Source organism: Mus musculus, chromosome 12 (genome assembly GCF_000001635.26).
Source record: "Mus musculus strain C57BL/6J chromosome 12, GRCm38.p6 C57BL/6J".
NCBI lineage: Eukaryota > Metazoa > Chordata > Mammalia > Rodentia > Muridae > Mus > Mus musculus.
In genome coordinates, this window is record NC_000078.6 from 87,076,300 (window position 1) to 87,097,093 (window position 20,794).

The 20,794-nt window shown below is 49.3% G+C and overlaps 1 protein-coding gene and 1 pseudogene across 18 annotated transcripts in view; one reads left to right on the forward strand and one right to left on the reverse strand.

The window, feature by feature from the left end:
* Tmem63c (transmembrane protein 63c) overlaps nucleotides 1-15,525 on the forward strand; it is a 70,485-nt gene extending 54,960 nt beyond the window's left edge. For 11 of the 18 annotated variants that reach the window (XM_006515720.3, XM_011244081.3, XM_011244085.3 and 8 more), the window contains 9 exons: nucleotides 100-206; nucleotides 893-979; nucleotides 1,594-1,659; nucleotides 5,499-5,661; nucleotides 5,900-6,005; nucleotides 6,391-6,558; nucleotides 8,163-8,272; nucleotides 10,056-10,127; nucleotides 12,927-15,525. In XM_006515720.3, the coding sequence (XP_006515783.1) occupies nucleotides 100-206; nucleotides 893-979; nucleotides 1,594-1,659; nucleotides 5,499-5,661; nucleotides 5,900-6,005; nucleotides 6,391-6,558; nucleotides 8,163-8,272; nucleotides 10,056-10,127; nucleotides 12,927-13,121 (1,074 nt within the window). In that variant the 3' untranslated portion in view covers nucleotides 13,122-15,525. The other 7 variants (XM_017315036.1, XM_030246664.1, NM_172583.3 and 4 more) reach the window with 5 other exon arrangements.
* On the reverse strand, nucleotides 4,329-5,378 carry Gm18499 (predicted gene, 18499; annotated as a pseudogene).
* Nucleotides 15,526-20,794: the final 5,269 nt, after the last annotated feature.

Genomic DNA, 20,794 nt, shown 5'->3' on the forward strand with positions numbered 1-20,794 from the left:
TTAGTTCTTGAGTGGGCTGGGAGATGCAGGGCAGCCTGCATGGGAAAGGGGCTTCTGTACTGATGACTCCTGCCTTTCCTACTCTCCTTCCCCTTCCAGAGCCCAATCGTGACTCAGTTCTTCCCCTCTGTACTGCTCTGGGCCTTCACTGTGACAATGCCTCTGCTGGTCTACTTATCGGCCTTCCTAGAGGCCCACTGGACAAGGTGAGCTGGGGATGTCAGTGGCTCCTCCCCTCCCCTATGTGTCTCTCTCCCTAGACTCTTCTCCTTTCCTTTCTGCCTGGCACTTGAGCCTTCTATCTAGCCTAAGGGTTAAAGTAATAGAAATCTTTACTATATACTTAATAATAGAAATCTTTACTTGTCCTATAGGCGGATAAGGCTCATGTTGATTTTTGAAGTTCTCCAGATTTGAGTATCATTGGTAATGTGTTTTGGATACAGAGATGTTGAATATTTGGTGTGCTTTGTATTTCCTTCCTGTGCTCAGGACAGACATTACTAGTTGATCACATTTCCTTCCTGTGCTCAGGACAGACATTACTAGTTGATCACACTGTTTGTTCCTGCTGTTCTTAGATACAGCACAGCTAGCTCACAGTGCTCTGTGAAAAGGGCATTGGACGACACTCCATAGATCCCATCCAGCTTGCTTTCTTCTCTCTTTGCTTGTTTTTTTGTTTTGTTTTGAGACAGGATCTTTACAAAGATGGTCCTGGGTATCCTGGAACTCCCTATGTAGACCAGGCTAACCTTACACTCACACAGATCCACCCACCTCTGCCTCCCCAGTGCTAGGATTAAAGACGTGTGCTACCATACCCACCTCAGATCTTTGGTTGTTATTCTGTCTCACACCATGGTAAGTGTTTCTCTTCATTTCCTTGTAGATCAAGTCAGAACCTGATCATAGTGCACAAATGCTACATCTTCCTGGTGTTTATGGTGGTCATTCTTCCCTCCATGGGGCTGACCAGGTACCTCACTTTCAGTTATCCCTTTTGTGTCATCCAGGCTCAGCCTAGAGTAGAAACCTTCTTTCAGATACCATAGGCCTCCCATGGTTGCTGAAAGTCTCCTCAAATCACAGTCCTGTGCCTGTCACAAGCATAGCTTGAGCCAGGTATCATGCAAACTATAAAGTGAATTCTGCCCCAGTTTGGAAGACAAGACATCCTTGCCAGTGGACTGGCAGCTCAAGGGGGAAGAATGCAGCCAACATAAATAGGAAGTTGAGGGAAGGGAGGGAAGGGAGGGAAGGGAGGGGAGGGAGGCAGGGAGAGAGAGAGAGAGAGAGAGAGAGAGAGAGAGAGAGAGAGAGAGAGAGAGAGAGAGAGAGATCTCACTTGTAGAGATAGCTGGCAAAGATCTGTTGCAAAAAGTGGTCTTGAGCTGTAAGGCCAAGAATGAGGGACACAGATGAACTGGCATTAAGATCAAGAGGACAGGGTGACTGGCCAGCTAGCACCAAGCCAGGGACTCAGGATTGTTGAGGGAGAATGGAAAGTAGGAAGTTAGACAGAGGAATCGAGCTCTACACTGTAGCACATGGACATTGTAACTGAAGGTCTGGTTTTGTTCTTCATTCCAGTCTGCATGTGTTTTTACGATGGCTCTTTGACATCTACTATCTTGAACATGCGACCATCAGGTTCCAGTGAGTATTCTTGTGTCACAGGGTTTTCTGTGTGTCTGCACTGGCGTGGGTATGTGTGCCCTTCTAGACCAACCCTGCATCAGTGACACTCAGGAGCCGGTACATGCAGATGAAGGAATTAACCTATGTTGTGGTCCCCTTTGGCAATCCAGTAAAGACCAGGGACCTCTTCTTGAAATCACTGTAGTTTCACAAGAAGTTACCACAAAAGTGTACAGAATAAGGGATCCCTACCTGTCTTCAGATAGTTTTCCTCACTGGTAATATTTTGCATGAATCTAGTGTAATATAAGACCCAGGAACCTCGTGTTGGTACAATACATGAAGCTGGTCAAGTTGCCTCCAGTTTCCACCCACTAAGTGGTGTGTATAAGTGTGTAACATACATGGATTGCATTGTTGTCAGAGGCAAGAGAGATGGCTCAGTGGTTACATACTCAGAATGTATATAGTATTTTCCCAAAGATCAGAGTTCAATTCCCATTAAGTAGTTCAAAACTGTCTGTAACTCTAGCTCCAGGGGATCCCTTTTCTGGCCTCCTTGAACACTGTACTGCCCTGTACAAACCCACACGTGGGCGCGCACACACACACACACACCCATCATTTGAAAGTAAAATAAAGACAGTTATCAAAATGCTTTACAGTTTGTGTCAGTCTTCGTTAACCCATCAATAAGATAATACGTTTTAAATAGAAGCAATATAATGTTACATTTTTTTGTTTACTTCGCAGACATCAGTGTGAAGGCTGACTAACTACTGAATAAGAACATTAAAATTGGGGTGACAGGATCTATGACAATGTGTGTATCATGTTGAAAATCTGTCCTGTCGTGGTTTTGGTTTTCATAGTTATAGGATTTAAAAACTCCAGTTTTCAAAGACACATTGCAAATGACTTTATCTTTCCACATATTGTTCTTTGAGGCAAGGACCAGGATCCTCAAGTTATCTATAGTTAAACTGACATTTTAGCCATAGAAAGCTGTCTTTCCTAATGTGAATGGGTCCATCGTTGGCTAGGCACATGTCTTCAATACAGTTTATTCAATAAGAAAGCAACTTCAATACTATGAAGAATGAACGTGAAGAGTGTTGCTTTTAGACACAGATCCTACTAGACTCAAGATTCTCCTGCCTTGGCTTCCTATAGGTACCACACCTCTGTCTAGTGCTCACTGGGTAAACCTTCTACCACTGAGCCAGTTCTACCTCTTAAAATAGTGTTTGAAGAAATTCTGAAACGTGCCCAGAGGCTCACAGTTCTCTCTACAAGAACAATAGCACAATTGTGTAGATGGGGATGCTGAGAAATGCCAGACATACTTAAGTTTCCCTTTTAAAAAATTGTGTGTGTGTGTGTGTGTGTGTGTGTGTGTGTGTGTGTGTGTGACACAAACACACACACACACACACACACACAGAGAGAGAGAGAGAGAGAGGTGTGTGTGAAGGTGTGTGAAGACCCGTTTTTTTTGCTGATGTTTTCCAAGGAAAGAAATGGCAAATTTCAATTAGAGATTGGTGAAACTGAAGATGTCACATGTGGGCTGAAGAGATAGCTCAGCTGTCAAGATGTATCATTCTTGCAGAGGACCCAGGTTTGGTTCCTAGCACCTATTTTAGGTGGCTCACCACCTCCTGTCACTCCAGCTTGGGGATGCCCCTGGCCTCTGTGGGCACCTGCACTCATGGGCACATCTTTACACACAAACACATGTACCTTAAGTGTATTTAAAGTAATAAAAACAAATCCCTAATTTTTTTAAAAAGATGTCATATTTTCTCTTCTAAGACCACATGTCTTCAGAATTCCATGTCTATCTGGATGCTAGACATCTAATTGGTCCACTCTAGACCATATTTTATGTAGTCCATCCATATGTCTGCTCACAAAGGCTGCTTGTTAAATTGGGTTCTTGGTATCTATGCATTTATATTCATGTGTCTGCATGAGAACTGCACCTCTAGATGTCCCTGCAGAGTAAAGTGCCCACTACTTCACTGGGGCGTGCAGTCTACAAACTATCATCTTATATGTGATCCATCATTGATAAAAACGCCGTTATGCAGAGTGGCTGTTTATGGATCTTTTCCATTTGTTTGTTTGTTTGTTTGTTTATTCACTTTACATCCAGATTGCAGCCACCCACCACCATCAGTCTCTCCCTCTATGGCACCTCTCTCTACCCCTTTTTCCCTTCATCTAAGAGAAGGGGGAGGTGTCCCTTGGCATCTCAACCCATCCTCGCACCTCAAGTGACTGCAGGACTAGGCACATCCTCTCCCACTAAGGCCAGGCAAGACAGCCCATTAGGGGAACAGGATCCACAGGCAGGCAACAGTCAGGGTAAGTCCCCACTCTCGTTGTTGGGGATCTGCATGAAGACCAAGCTGCACATCTGTTACATATAGCAGTGGGGCCTAAGTCTAACCATTGTATTCTCTTTGGTTGGTGGTTCAGTCTCTGAGAGCCCCAAGGGTCCAGGTTAGTTGACTCTGTTTGTCTTTCCATCTCCTCTGGGCTCCTCAATCCTTCCCCCAACTCTTCCACAAGACTTCCCGAGCTCTGTGTAATGTTTGACTGTGGTCTCTGCATCCATTTTTGTCAGCTGCTGGCTGGAGCCTCTCAGAGAACAGTTATGTTAGGTTCCTGTCTGTGTGTGAATCCAGGTGACAGATACAAGCATAGCCTGGGACTCCAAGGTAGTTGACACCTCCTTCACACGGCTCAGCACATTCCCCACCCCAACCCCCAAATTGTCAGGACTTGCTACTGCAGTCATGTATGTCCATATCACACAGGGCACCTGTGTATCCAGACCAGTAGTGACAAATATAGCTGTCAACAGTGTCTTCACATGTTGTGTATTGTGACAAGCCTTTGACCAACAAAGGGGCATCAAAGTGCATGTGACTTTTTCTTAAGTCTCACAGTGCATCCACTCCTGTGCAGGCACAGTAGGAGTTGTCTCCTCTATCCACACATAGATCTCCATGGAGATGAGGCTGACTGGCACACATCAAAGTTGAATTCACAGTGGTCGCCAAGGAATCCAGGTGCACAGTCACAGAAGTGAGCCCCACGAGCATCCTGACAAGTGGCACCATGTAGACATGGCTGAGAACCCTATTTATCAATTTCCAACTCAGAGTTACCACCAGAACACTCTTGAGGACAGACACAGGTGTATCTTATCTCATTGAGGCATACTGACTGCCTCCTTCACTCGGGGATCAGAAACACTCTCCTCCACTTCCAAGTCACCATGCCCACCTTGGTATCCGGGCACACAGAAGCAGGAGAAACCATTGATTCCATCCCGGCACACAGCCCCACTGTGGCAAGGGCTGGAAGCACACTCATTGTGATCTGTCTCACAGAACCTTCCAGCATATCCAGCAGGGCAGATCCAGGCGGGATACTCGGGGTCTTTATGTTAGGTTCCTCCATGTTGGCAGGCATTCCTCTGCAGGAATTAGTGGCAGTGTCATAGGTCAGCCCACTGTACCCAGGAGGACCTTGGCACAGGAAACCCCGTTTTCCTGAGGTAGTCACCCAAGCAGCAATTCCTTGGCGGAGATTGGAGAAGCATGGATCTTTTAGATCTTCATAGTCTTTGTCCGAAGTATGGCTAAGTCCAAGCAACTTTTGTCCTGCGAAAACCCTTAGTGCATAGAATGATTTTGGCAAGACTTTAAGAGATAGCTGGTGTTGTCTGTTTATGGATCTTTATTCTCTCTGTCCTTCACTCTCTCTCTACTGTTTGTCTTTTTCTCCCCCAACATCTCTTCCCTCCGTCCTCCCACCGCCTCCCACCTTCCTCCACTGCCCAGGTGCGTGTTCCTCCCAGACAATGGTGCATTCTTCATCAACTACGTGATCACAGCGGCTCTGCTTGGGACAGGCATGGAGCTGATGCGCCTGGGGTCACTCTGCACATATTGTACCCGCCTCTTCTTATCCAAATCAGAGCCAGAAAGAGTTCACATCAGAAAGGTGAGGACCAGTCCTTCTCTAAGCATAGTCTTCTGGGAGGGAAAGGAAAGGGTCATGGTGGGTGCTAGGACCCACAATGGAGGCCTGTGACCATAGGTGGCTGTTTCTTGGACTCCAAGGTGGGAAGAAAGGTTACCTCTAGGACTGAGCTGCCAGCGGCTCTCTAGAGGAATTCCAGAAGCATGCAAGACAAGGGGAATCTGGGCAAGCTGAGGGTGACCCCTGCCTTCTGCCTTAGAACCAAGCCACAGATTTCCAGTTTGGACGAGAGTATGCATGGATGTTGAACGTCTTCAGCGTGGTGATGGCGTATAGCATCACTTGCCCTATCATTGTCCCGTTTGGTAAGTCATCTACAAGGTACCCCCCCCCACCCCCAGAGATACACATTCTTAAATAGGAGGGGGAAACACTCTCCATAGCATCAGGCTACTTCCTAGAGCATGAGGAGATCTGGGACTGACTGTGGCAGGGAGGTGGGAGGAACAGGGCCCACCATGGGACTGTTTGGATGGCTGCTAACAGGGAGTATTGGTTGAATGCATGTGTGAATGAATGGCATCGCTTAGCTGGCAGAATCAGTTCCAGAGGTGACAGAAATCATTTTTATAGGTCTCCCACAGCCCATCCTGGGTCCTTGTTGCCCTAACAGTGCTGGGGACCTGAGGGCAGCACAGATCTGCTACGTTAGAGCAGCCAATAAGTGTATCCCTGTCTTCTGGTCCCCAGGGCTGCTGTATCTGTGCATGAAGCACATTACAGACCGCTATAACATGTACTACTCCTACGCGCCCACCAAACTCAACGCGCAGATCCACATGGCCGCAGTCTACCAGGCCATTTTTGCCCCACTCTTGGGGCTCTTCTGGATGCTCTTCTTCTCCATCCTGCGAGTAGGTGGGTGCCCAGCCTGGCTTTTTAATCCCACCTCTGCCTGACCTCCGTCCTGTGAGTCCCCTGAGACTGCCTCTGATAGAAGAGGAGAGCTTAGCCATTGCTCAAGGAATTTGGCCAAGTCCAGTGACTGCCCTGGGCCATGGTGCATGCATTAGCCTTGGCAGAACTTTGAGACAAAGGCGAAGTCCAAATGATGTGGATTTGGCTTCGAGTATAAAATGTCACATTCCTTCATTCTAAATGTAGATGGGCAGAAAATAGAAGAACAGCTCTTGGGACTCGATTCCCATGACATTTCCTCCAGGAGCTCGTACGGGAGCCTGCTTCCACGGGTTTGCCAGAACCCGGAAAAGGGAGTCAGACTCCACAATGGTGGTTAGCCTTCCCTCGCACTTTGGTTCAACACAGGTGCTTCTGCTGTATTGGGGAGCCTAGAGGCACTGTCCCAGCCTGGGTACTCCTCAGCTCTCTCCCATCTGGGTCACTCATGTTACTAGGGTGTTCCCAGCCCCACTGCCCTCCCTTCTGTGGTAACTTAACACGGTATCCCCTGTGGTGTGTTTTCCTTGCTCTGTAGCAGGGTGACACCTTCCATTATATTCACAGCATATTCATTTGTTAATATCATCTCCTGCCACCTGGAAGGCATTTTCCCCCTTCAATGACTTTCTCTGAAAAAAAAAAAAAGTTTACAGGGACCAAAAGCTGTTACCTATAATTCATTCCGTCTAGAGATGTTTTTTATTTTAATGTTTGTTTTTGTTTTTGTTTTTTATCTTGTTCCTGACTCTAGCTAGGCATTTGCTCAGAGGAGGGGGCAAAGTGGGGGCCTGTGTTAGTTTATTATTGTTTATAAAATCGTGACCATCCACATTGTAACCTGCAGTCTTGTATCCTGGGTTTTCTTCTGTGCATTATGCTCTGACTGGCTTCATGTATCAAGAGTCTGTTTGAATGCATGCCTTTCACAGACACATTGAGGGCTACAGCTTTTGTTAGCCCTCGGTGGCTGGATGTTGTTGGGGCTGTTTACTGGTTTGTGCTATTGCATAGGTGTGCACCGGTAAGCATCATTTGGCAGTCACCTGAGACTAGAGAGTTAATTTTCCATACCGACCTTGTTAAAAAGCTGTTACCAGCTTTTATGGAGATCTGCTCACGAGTTAAATATGTAAATGACTTTTGAATGTTGGGTTGCCTTTTAGTGTAGTTAGCAGACTGGAGGCAGAACTAGTAACTTGAAGATACCTTTGAGAAACCATGGAAACAGGTAGTTGACAGATCAAGAGAGACTTGTTTACTGGATGTTGGCGTGGGTAATTTAGATTCACCCAAATTCTGTTTTCCATAGAACACACACTAAGCCACATTCTAAACTGGCCAAAAAGAAGGGAGTGTTGACCTTATGTCAGGCTCTTTCCTCGTTGTTGGGGGGAGTGCAGGGGTTTCTCTGCCCTAGCTCAGTGGTCCCATGGAGGTTCTGAAGGGGTGGACCCAGGCATCTGCAAAGCAGCTCTGTTGCCCCGCCTCCACCCCGTTGCCCCGCCTCCACCCCACTGCAGCTCTCCAGCAGCATGCCCACGGCCTTCTCTTATCCCTGGCAGGTTCCCTCCACAGCATCACCTTATTCTCCATGTCTTCCCTCATCATCTCCGTGGTCATTGCCTTTTCTGGTGTTTTTCTGGGGAAGCTCCGGATTGCCCAACGGTATGAGGTAAGTCCTCAGTTTACCCTTCACACTACTGATGCTTCAGGTTCTAAGAACATAACTTTGAGATATCCTGGTAGAGGCACCTAGAATATCACAGGACAAGAGTGGGGGGGGTGTCCTTTTCCTTAGCTCAAGGTTTGCGGGCTCAATGGGCTCATATGCCATCCAAAGACACTGCTCCCTGCCACCCTCCAACACTTCTTCCAAACAACAGGCTGATGTTGGCCAATCTCTCCCACCACATGAGTCAGGTCCAGTCACTGTAAGCACCATTGCAAGGTCTCAGAGAGTGGGGAGGAGGGAGAAACAGAGAGGGGGACGGGATAGTGGTGAATGGAGTCTGGGCTATGGGGCACTGAAGGCTGTCTGTTTAGAGGTACCCTTAGTGAGTCCTCTGGCTTTTTGCAGGGGTACCCAGTGTAGTCATCAGGCTCTGGAGATAAGAGTCATCCCACACCAAGTCAGAGCCCTGCCAGCAATGCTGAGTATCTGTGCCAGCATTTCTCAGAGTAAACATCCATGCTGCGACACTGGAATGATTTCCAATGGATAAAACATAATTTTTGCACTTCATGATTTCATACTCATCTCCCCAAATGACTTTCTATAGTAACTACTTGTTTATAGCAGTAAAGGGTTTCCTTTCTGAATGATGTATAGAAAGAAAGAAACAAAGAGAGAGAGAGAGAGAGAGAGAGAGAAAGAAACAAACAAACAAACAACAACAACAAGCAGCACAACAGCCCGCAGAGGAAGCCTTCTTGGAAGCATTTCTTCTTGCTCCCTCTGTCTGTATCTGGGACCTGGTTGGAGCACAAGCAACCATCACTATTGCTGGTTGGAGGACCAGGCTAGAGGAGGGCCACAATGAATTTTTCTCTAACACACATGTAGAACATAGGTAAGATTAATTGAGGTCCCTACACAAAGACAGCAGCCAGAGCAGACTCATTTCTAAAACCCATTCCTATTATAATTGTTTCCCCCTTTATGGTTTTGGGAACAGAACATTCCAGAAAGAATTCTTGGCATCCCAACTCTTTCTGCTTTTTGTTTTTGTTTTTAAATCCGAGCTTTCTGCCCTGCCTGCTGGTCTGAATTTCTAGAAAGAAAAAGAGTTAACTAGGTGGTGGTAGTGGTGCACACCTTTAGTCCCACACTTGGGAGGCAGAGGCAGGCAGATCTCTGAGAGTTTGAGGCTAGCTTGGTCTACAGAGCAAGTTCCACGAGAGCCAAAACTACACAGAGAAACCCTATCTCCAAAAACCAAAAGAAAAAGAGGGGAGAGGGAGGGAGGGAAGCCAGTTTAGAATGTGGCTTAGTGTGTGTTCTATGGAAAACAGAATTTGGGTGAATGGTAAGGAGGGAGGGAGGGAGGGAGGGAGGGAGGGAGGGAGGGAGGGAGGGAGGGAGAGAGAGAGAGAGAGAGAGAGAGAGAGAGAGAGAGAGAGAGAGAGAGAAGGAAAGAAGGAAGGAAGGAAGGAGGAAGGGAGGAAGGAAGGAAGAGGGAAGGACAGATGGATGGACAAACAGGAAGAGAGAGAAAGAGAAGGAAAGAAGGAAGGAAAGAAGGAAGGAAGGAAAAGAGGGAAAGGAAAGGAAAGGAAAGGAAAGGAAAGGAAAGGAAAGGAAAGGAAAGGAAAGGAAAGGAAAGGAAAGGAAAGGAAAGGAAAAGTTGAGGGGTCATGGTGGCAAGCCAGAGGCCCTGGTATGATATGGACAGAGGGTGGGAGGGGGCAAAGGGCAGCCCCCATCCTGAGACAGACCACTCTTCCTCTCTCCACAGCAGCCTGAGGAAGAAACAGAGACTGTGTTTGATGTGGAACCAAGCAGCACCACCTCCACTCCCACCTCCCTTGTGAGTTTCTGCCTCCACCCTGGGGACAAGTTAGGAGGGTGGGGCCTTGCAGGGCTGGTACACTCCAATGATGTGGGAGGGGCGAGCACCAGTGTTTAGTGCTTGCCCTGGGTACTGGGGAGGAGCTGGGACCCCTGGGTTCCCTGTTCTGATACAGCAGGACTTGGCCCAGGTCCAAATGCTTCCGTGGCCCTGGCTGAAGAGTGGGGTGAAAACAACAATCAATAGAAGTCACCCAGAGAGGAGAGAGCCAGAGTTGTCTTACTCGATCAATCAGTGAGAGCCAGATCTCAGACTCCTCAATCGTGTAGACGCAGGGCCATGCTGGGGCTCGGCCTCAGGACCCAAGGCTGCCTTCTGGGCACAGGCTGCACCTCCAGAGCGGTGCAGACAGAGCTGCGGGGAGCTATTGATGGACCCAGTGAATGGTAAGGCAGGGGCAGCACCCGATCGATGAGTCAGTCAGCCTGCCAAGAGCCGAGGCTGGACCCCAGAGTCTGTGACCAGTGGACTGGGTAGAGGCTCCCATGCCCTTTGGCTTGCCTGGATTGCAGGAGCCCTTGCCCTCATCCTTACCACATGTGCCCATGCAATCACCTATTCATATTTGAAGCTGGGCACAGGGTCCTTCATACCCCAGTGCAAGGCACCTCCAACAAGCACCGAAGAAGGGTGCCAGTGGACCTGGGCACTTGGGGAAGCTTCCCCAAGAAGGGACCATATCATGCAACCGGAGGAATGGGAGGCAAGGTTGCCAGGTGAAACGGGGTGCGGGAAGAGCATTGGAGCAAGAGGAAGAGCCTGGGCAAAGGCCAGAAGAGAGCTGGAGTTTGTGGGGGGAAAAGAAGAGAGTGTTCAACGTGGATATTCAGGGTAGGCAGAGTTGACATCAGCGGCCTTACCTGGCCATGTACACAGACAGACAATAGATGTGTCTGAACCCTGGTTGGGCTTCACTTGAAAGGATTAACCAAACCCAAAGCCAAACCCTTACAGCCAATGACAAACTGTCTTTGAGAAGAACCAATCAGGGAAGACTTTCTCTGGCCAATAGGATCGCTCTCGCTGCTAGGGGGGTGGCGCTGGGAGGGGGGGGGGCGATATAAGAACTGGAAGGCTTGCTGTTTTTCCCTCTCTGGATGAATAAACTCCCATCGTTAGGGATTTTTTCATCCCCCAAGCTTAATTATTACCATTTTTCTGTGTGGCTGCTGTGTGGGAGATTGAGCACACGGCCTTATGCATATTAGGTAAGGACCCTAGGAACCCACACTCCTGTGCTAGGGTGTGGTCAGAGTTTGAGCCAGATCCATTTGACTATAAAATTTGTGCTTAAAGAAAAGAAAGAAAGAAAGAAAGAAAGAAAGAATAATAGAACTTATTATTTATGCATGTATTTATTTTTTGAGACAGGGTTTCCATGTGGGCAGCCTGGTCTCGATCTTCAAGCACAAGTGATTCTCCCACTTCAGTTTCCAGAGTAGCAGGGACAACACAGGCATATGCTACCGTGCCAGGCTTAGACTCTTAAAAATCCTTTATGCTTTCGACAGTGGTATAGGGACATGGTAGGCAACCGTGGAGATGAGAAACCAGAGGAGCAAGACTAATGAAATCAAAACTCCATCACCCAGGGATGCACACTGAGACACTGCTGTACATTTTTCAAGATACCTATAGATGCGTGTATCTCTTCCAAATAGTTTGTGCTTATATATACACATATGGGATTCTATATGTATATATGGATTTTTTGTTAAAATGAAATTCCAATGTACATACAATTTTATAACCTGTGCAATGGACAGTGTGCTGCCACATGTATGAATTTTGATCTTTTTGACTACCGTAGCCTTCATTACTCATCTTTTATAACTGGCCTAGATCCAGAACCTGTTGAGTATCTATGCTAGATTAGGACTCAGAAAGACTACAGCCAGCACTGCAGAATGCCCCCACCTTTCCCTCCCTTCCCCATTCCCTGAAAGCTGGATGCTTGAGAGGCTCCAAGTTCAATGCTGGAGCTATAATGTATCCTGAAGTCCAGTGTGTCAACTTGGAGAGATGTAATATCCCATTCGTTCCTGTGGGTGGCGCTGATGAGACCACTGGGTATGCCACCTGGTTTTTTCCACTCTTCAGCTACCATTTCCTTTTTTATAGCCAAAACGTCTACGGTGTGTGCTTTGGCACTATGCATGTGTCTAGGTGTTTCACAGGACTGTCCCCTTACCACCTGAAGCTGTCTGTTTATACTGGAGTATGGAAAAGTTTTCAGTCTATCTTGTAATTACTGAATTTTAAAAGTAGAGGAGATTAAAAGCCATTGCAAGAGGCGACAGGATGCCCCTTCCTTCCCCTGGTACTCCCTGTGTCTCTCTAATCAGATGCCTTCCCTGGCATTCCTGAAACCAGCCTTCAGTGTGACACTAGCCAGCTAGCACACTCGGTTTCGAATCTCTGACATGCAGCTGTAACAAAACATTCTAGCTGGTCAATGGAGGCCTCTCGAGTTCAGGGCACGCCTAGGCTATTTTCTCCTGGGAACAGATAATGTATAAATGAGGAGTCAGGAAGCCTGCCTGCCACTAAACTAACACTGGCAACTCCAAGGTAGCGAACCGGCTTCATCTCTTGGAGTTCATTCAATGATAAAGAACAAGGCAGAGAAAGGACAAACCTGCTGGGGGTGGGGCAGGAAGAGGTGACCAGGTGGGGCATGAGGAGAGAGGGTGTACCCTACCCTTGATTCTGCTATGACAGTGCCTCATCTCACCTTCCCTTCTCTGTCCCGAGCAGCTGTACGTGGCCACCGTGCTACAGGAGCCAGAGCTGAACCTGACCCCCGCCTCCTCCCCAGCCCGGCACACCTATGGCACCATCAACAGCCAGCCAGAAGAGGGAGAAGAAGAGAGCGGTCTGAGGGGCTTTGCAAGGGAGCTGGACTCAGCCCAGTTCCAGGAAGGGCTGGAAATGGAGGGCCAGAGTCACTGATGAGGACTCCAGTCCAGGGGCAAGGGGAGAGCCTGGCAGGGGGAGGCAGTAAGGAGCTTCCTTCCACAGACTTTGGGCAGCTCCTGATGGAGACATCTGCCACCCTGTGGCCCTGTGCAGAGCCTAATCTGCTGACCAGCCGGAAAGGGAAGGATGGGGTGGAGGAGGCTTATACCATGTTTCTGGGAGTGGTATCTAAAGCCCAGGACACAAGAGACTGTCTGCTGTGTGTCTTGCTGGGGTCAAGCTGATGAGAGTGTGCGTACGGGAAGAGATAGGATGAAGCCCACTGACAGCTTCCTGGGGGTTCACCATCCCTACCCCACTCCAGCTGCCCATCAAGGATTGCTCCAGACCCCTATCCTCCACTGCAGTCTGAGCAGAAAAAGGTATGTGTACTGGGCCTTGTGAACAAGGCACCAGTGGCTGTCTCGTCACAGGTTTCCCTACAGAGCATCTAGAAACTCTGTACTTCGCCCTCTGATCAAGGGGCAGCTGGAACAAGCCTGGGAAGTGACTGAGGCCTTCTGTGTTTCTCTGCTCTGCTATCTACTTATCATGGTAGCTGGGACAGCTACTCAGGCTCATTAAAGGAGACCTACATGCATGTGGTAAAGAAAACCATGCTGAATCCTTGCTGGTTGATTTAAGGGTGTGTGTGTGTGTGTGTGTGTGTGTGTGTGTGTGTGTGTAGGGGTGGCATCGAGGAGTTCAGGAAACAAGGTCTTCTCTCAAAAACTGGGCCATGGAAATCAGACACACATCTCTCTGTCCCAAGGATAAATGAAAAGATCCCAGAGCCTAGAGGTAGCCACCAAGACACCCTCTGCCCCATGTATGTGAGTGCTGTGCCCTAGCATGGCCAAGAGTGGTGACAGCGTAGGCTGCAAACTGAAAGCACTGGCCATCCCCTACCCTCAGGAGGACTCTTCCTCTTTCACGCTGCCATGCCTGGCCTCTAGTGTGATATTGGCTCAGGAATTATGGATGCTTCGCACAGAGGTGGTGTCACCCCAGTCCTACCAGGGTAGGACTTACTCAGGGGAGGAGTGATGGATGACCCCCCACCCCCACCCCCACAGAGAAGACCCTTCTGATGGGCAAGCCTCTGGCTGGAGGAGCAAACCCCGGAAATGCTCAGCTCCTCGTTCCAACTTCTGCCTCTTGAAATAAGGCATTGTCAGGACCGCCATGGAGCCTGAGCCACCTGAACCAAGGGGTCTGTAGCCCCTGAAGTTCCTCCCCAGATATCTGGGTTCTTCCTTGCTGCCTCTTTACTGCAGGTGCGTCCAGACTCATTCAGCTCCAAGTGTCTCCACCCATGGCTGCCCTGAAAACAGATCACTTGGCCTGGTCTCTGCTCCCACTCCAGCCACGTAGGCAGTTCCAAGCTTCACTCCAGGGCAGAAACAGTTGCTCAAGGAGCAGGTAGAGTCACACCCCAGTTCTTAGCCCCACACGCTAGCATGGGTGATCTTTGCTGAGAACTTGAGTCAGCTGGGAAAGAGGCTACCTCCAGTCCATGTCAAGCTTGGAATAAAGATAGAACTATATTCAGCCAGGCCCTATGCACTCCAGTATGCCGAGGCCCTCACCCCGGGGATTTCATCAATGAGGGGAAGAACTTCTTCATAGCTGAGTGATCAGGCCCAACATCTAGCTCTGCTCAAAGTGGGGAGTTACAGTCCACCCCCACCCCCACATTGTGTATTTGGTATGTAGTGATTTGGAATGCAACCAGAACCTAGATCGGGGCCTCTTCTCTGGGTGCTGCTTGCTGGCACCTGCCCCAGATCCCTGCAGCCCTCTCTGCTGCTGCTGGCCCTCCCTCCTACCCTGACCCACTGTAGTCCATGAAAGCTTCAGGTACAAGGGGTCCTGTAGACAGTAGGGCAGGATGGCTGGAGGGCCTTTCCCCTCTGAATCTGGGTCAGATGCAGCCTGGTTCTAATGCCAATGTTGGGCAAGTGGTAGATCCCACTCTGCCCTTCCAGGAGTGTCCACCTGGCTAGACCTTGAGTTTGCAAGGTCACTAGAGGCTCTCCTCAGCATCTGCTATCCCAGCCTATTGGTCATCACCACACCCTGGCCCCATGCTCAGTCCATCACTTTGATCCCTTCTGGAGGGCGATGTCTCCCAGGAGACCCGGAATGACACAGAGCCTCTCAGAGTGGGGACTCTTATCAGGCTTAGAGCAGCCTCACCCCTGCCTGCCTGTCCCTAAGCTGCCTCTGGAAGCAAAGTGCCTATCAACAGCATTGCATCCTTGGGGGTCGGGAGGGGGGGGGTGCTGGAGGGGTGTGGACTAATCACGGCTACTACCACTAAAGGAATGTGCCAGAATACTGAACCTTCTTGTTATTAATGTATGACTGTGCCTTGAATAAACAAGTCCTCCTAACCTCTGCTGGCCTGTGCCTCTGCCTCAGGGCCCACAGGGCCTTCTCCACCTACAAGGAACCAGAGTTGTTAAGGGATAACCCCAACGTCACCAGGCTGAGGCAGCACACACCTCACTGTTGGTTACACTCTTACCTTGGTCTATTGCTGACTCTGCTGGGATCCCTTCCCCCCCCCCCAGGACCTTCCTGACAGCAGCTCAAGGTGGAGGGGGTGGAAGGAAGGGAAGGACTGATAACTTGCCAGTTGGTTGGAGAGACAGGAAGTGACTCTGCCTCCTTCCTGTGCAGCAAGTGAATGCCACCCCAGAGACCACTGAAGCAGTCGCACACCTGGCTGAGGGCTGAGCTGGGCCAACAGATAGGTTAGATTGACACCCCCAGGTAGAATCAGAGGCAGGGCTCAGGCCTATATACCTGGGGATACAGAAGAGAGGTAATCTATAGAGATGGTGGGTTTCAGGGAGAGTTGGAGGCAGTCATGCAGGCCTCGAGAGGACAAGCCGTGGCTTAAGTAAAGCTCTTGCCCTTGTGACAAGAAGAGTTCCCTGCCAGGCGACATGCCTCTGGAGTCATGAGTGCTGCTCTTCTTCTCCCATGTGCCTGACACTAGGGAGTCACTTCATTCCCAGGAGGAAGACCTGAGTTCAGCATGCTGTGTAGAGCAGAATCAACTGTGGTAGGACAAGGGTAGGTTGGGGCGAGAAGGCCTCTCCCATGGCAGCTCCCCATGGGGACAGACCATAGCCATCTCGAGTTAGCTGTTCACTGCCATCACTCCTATAGAGCCATCTCCTTAAGCACTTGACCCACCTGTGGGTGTGGATTCAAAGCCCACTGCAGCATGAGTCAGGGCATGAGTCTAGGCCCTCTCCTGCTGTCCCCGTCCGTCCCTTGTGTACCAAGTGCTTTTAAGGCTGTTTCAGGAAAAGGGGGTGTTAAGGGCAGGAGGGGCAGAGCCTGATGACTATGCTTAGTAGGCTTGAGCTGCTGCAAGAGAGGGACCTGCATCCCACAAACTCCTGTAGTATCAGCTGTTTCTCAGGGGTCTCTTCTTGGGGACTACAAACCTCCAGCTTGCAGACATTGGGTCATTCGGTGAGTCTGCCGCCCTTTCAGGGGGCATTGCTTAGATAGACACCAAAAGACTAGAAGACAAACTGCATGGAGGGGGGTGAGTAGCCCAAAGTGGGGGGGGGTGCTTGGGTGCGAGATCAGATCATCTTATTTAGCAGACAAAGAGGACAGGGCGGGGGGACGGGGTGAGGGGCTTAGACGATGGGTATATCTGACTAGGGGTGGGACTAAGAACAAGGGAAGAGGGAGGAGGCTTGGCACCTAGAATGTCTGTCACTGGGCTGTGTCCACAAGGCACTGTAGCACCCAGGCAAGTGCCATACTGGGCACCATCAGCCTGAGAGGAACAGGAAGACCTAGAAGCTGTCAAACCCAGAACAGGTAGAAGCAGCTCTTGACCAGCCTACCCCTGCTGTCTCTCTGCAGGCGGTTCAGGTCTGTCCTAAGGAACATCCCTGCTGGCTCAGCTGCAGGCTTCTAGGTCACTCTGTGGGAGGCCCTCGGACATGGGGGAGCAGGGATTCCAAGAAGACAAACTCCCAGCTCTGCCCAACCAAAACTGTTTCTGAACATCTGCCAGCCCCTTGGCACTGACAACGTGCAGTCCAGCATCACTCAAGCCTTCGTGCCAGCTACAAGTGGGAGTCTCCTAGATGGACCCAAGGTTCTGGGGTGGTCCCTGGTGACCTCTGTGTTACAGAAACCCTAGCTGAGTGTATCAGGCACCACATACTCTTGCAGACCTCATTAGCCCAGGCTAGAAGTGAGTGAAGGGCACAAATCCTGTCGTGTGGATCTTAACTCTGCAATAAATATGACTGTTATTTGGTCCCAAGAGCCCCATCCTGGGCCTCAGGGCCCCTTCTACTTTGTCAGCTTCAGCAACTGTTTAAGGAATCGCCTCTTCTCTCTTCTCTAAACACAGCCCAGAGTGGTTTTCGTGACAGCCTGCCCATTCCTAGGCAATAGAAGGTTCCAAGCGCAATAAACAAACCTGTTACATAATGGGATGTCAGGCAGGGATAAGTGCTTTGAAGAAAGAACAGAACAAGATGAGAGAAGGGACTGACTGGAGACGGGAGGGTATTTTTGCCTTTATGGAATCCAGGGTAAGCTCCCGGGGATGGGGTGTAGGAAGAGTATGGGGTCTACAAGACAAAGCACAGGGCTCAAAGAGTAGTGAGAAGGCTGGAGGGGCGGGAGCAGAGCGAGCAAGGAAGGAGAGGGCCAAGGCAGGTTCTGAGAGGGCAGGGGTCCTTGTGGGATTCAGTTAGGACTTCAGGCTTTGTCCTGGTGATGCGGGAGGCTATCGGGGATTCTGGGAAGAGTGATCTTTTGTAATTTTTAATTTTATCAGATAAAATACATATTTTTTTTAAAAATTGTTTATTTTATGTATATCTGCATGTTCACCTGCATGGCAGAAGAGGGCATCGGACCCCATTTCAGATGGTTGTGAGCCACCATGAGGTTGCTGGGAATTGAACTCAGGACCTCTGGAAGAGCAAACAGTGCTCTTAACCACTGAGCCATCTCTCCAGCCCACATTTTTTATTTTCCAATTGGTCCGGCTCTGTAGTTCAGCGCTTCAGTCTTCTGAGCTCTAGGATTGCCAGTGTGTGCCCCCAAGCCCTGCTATCTTAATCACTCCTTAAGTATACACTTAGGCGCTGTCAAATAGATTTACCATAATGTACAGCCATCACTCCAGCCATATTCACAGCCTTTCATCTCTGCACCCACAGAACAGTATCTCCCCTTCCCTTTCTCAGCTCCAAGGTCACCAAGGCTGCCCTCGAGTACTGAGGTGACCACTGTGGACCGCAGGGGGCAGAAATCCCAACTGGGACTCTCTGTGGGAGGAGATATAGTAACTTAACTAGGATAGAGCCGAGAATAAAGAGAAAAGTAGTATAATGTGCCACCATCGGGGCTGTAGATTCATGTGTGGAGGGAGGTGAGTCAGAGAGAAATCCAGAAGTCAGGACAACTCTAAGATGTTAGCCACAATACTTGGCAATAGTGACACAGGTGTAAAGAAGGCTGGGAAGAGATGCCTGGAGCATGCTGCATCTTCTCATGCTGCATCTGAGACACCACTTGGTGGATAGGGAAGTTAGGCTGGGACCCTTTAAACCTCAGGGGCAGTTGGGATGATATTTAAGCAAGGAAAAGGCCAAGACTGGAAAGGGAGCAAGCTCAGATGAGGAGGAGGCTCAGAAGCTGAGCCAACGGGAGGAGGAGTGAAGCATCTACAAGGAGATGGAAGAAGCAATAGTGAGTACCAGAAGGGCCTCAGAGAGGAAGGGGGGAACCTCAGGGCTCACCACTCACAGCAGAACTAAGGCAGAGAACCCCAGGGCATCAGCCAAGTAGAGGATGCTGGTCCTATTGTCAACAGACAACAGATTTCTCCCATGAGACAATGGAAAAGAAAAGGGGGGAAGGATCTGGCAGAGATGGAAAGACTTAAAAGGCTTAGACAAATGCAAAGTATGGACCAGTTGCAGAGCAATGACTCTGAGACATCAGGGGAACTGGAATCCCAATCTGGTCTGGAGGAGGTGATGCTCTCATATTCTGGAGTTCAAATGTAAATAGTCTATCTAGAAACACCTAAGGAGGATCAGCAAGGTGAAGAACCCAGACCCTTGCTTAGAGACTCTAGCAAAGAGAAAGCAGGGCAAGGCCAACCTCGAGGTGATGCCAGATGAGGTCCCTGTGGACTTGAGACTCCGCTTTTCACAGCTGGTTGTGATTTTTCCCTAAGAAGTTTAAACATGAAGAAGTGATCAACTCTAAGTCCCACTGAGAGGAAGAGCTAGCTGAAGGCTAAGGAAGGCATGGCTCCTAAACCGAGGAAGATGGAAGTCACTGGTGGCTTCCATCAGAGCAGAGTGGAGACAAAATCTGCCCATGGTAGAGTCCCACTCAGCAGCTGGAAGGCTATTCTTTTGAAGAATTTTGCTAACTAAGGAACCAAAAAGGAGTGGGAGCTGGAGAAAGAAGGAAGAGAGATAGTTCTCTCTCTCTCTCTCTCTCTCTCTCTCTCTCTCTCTCTCTCTCTCTCTCACACACACACACACACACACACACACACACACACAGAGAGAGAGAGAGAGAGAGAGAGAGAGAGAGAGAGAGAGAGAGAGAGAGAGAATAGTAATGTATTTGAAGCAGAGCACCTATATATACATGGTGGCTCAAGACATGGGCCAGAGAAGGGTGTTTTTTACTAAGCGGGTTACCTCAGTCACCTGTGTGAGCATCAGATGCCCGGGAGCATTAGGCCCACATAGATCACAGAGTCTAAGCTGTCATTAAGTTATATGACAGTGGGTTTGGGAGGGGACAATATCCTACCCTGCTGCAGCCTGCTGGCTGGAGAAAATGCTTTCTGCGTAACAGTGCATACAACATTCCTAGCAGACTGCTGAACAATGTCTGCAGCCCTGCTGCCCCCAATCCCTGCCATCCGGGCTGAACAGAAAAAACTGCCCAGCTGAGAGCATGCAAAACCCAGCTGCCACCAAATCCAGCTGCAACCAGCTTGCCACCCATCCATACTGAGAAGCCCCCAAGCCAGGGCAGCTAACCTAAGACTGTTCCCAGGTCAGTTATAGGCCCATTCCTGGAGCCTTAAAGCCTCTAGGGAACTAACCAACGTGCTCAGACAATGGTCATTTTTCACGCTGTGCTGCTCTGTCATACCCTAGGCTGTCACTGTCACCACTGGCCTGTGGGGTCTCACACCCCAGACCCATGGATTACTTCCCTCAAGGAATACGTGCTGTTTGTCAGTCATAGCTCATTATCTTTGTGTTACTCTGACAAAAACAACATGGGAGGAGAGGTTTATTCCATCTCCTGATTCCGGAGGATTTCAGACCATCATGGCAGAGTTCACGGCCATGGGTACGTGTCATGGTGCTTCTTCATAAGGTGGTGACCAGGAAGGGTGGGACCAGAACTAGGGAGCAGGCTCCCACCTACAAAGGCCCACCCTTTAGTGCCTACCTTGGCAAATCAGATCCTACTTTCTACAGATCCCACGGCCTTCAAAATAGTTGCTGTAGACTTAGCAACAGGCATTCAAAACCCATTCAAAACCACAGCACTGACCACCCAAGCACAAACACAAGAAAAGGTTATATCCCGTTTAAGTTCTAAATGGGTAGTGCTGGGGACTGGGAGAT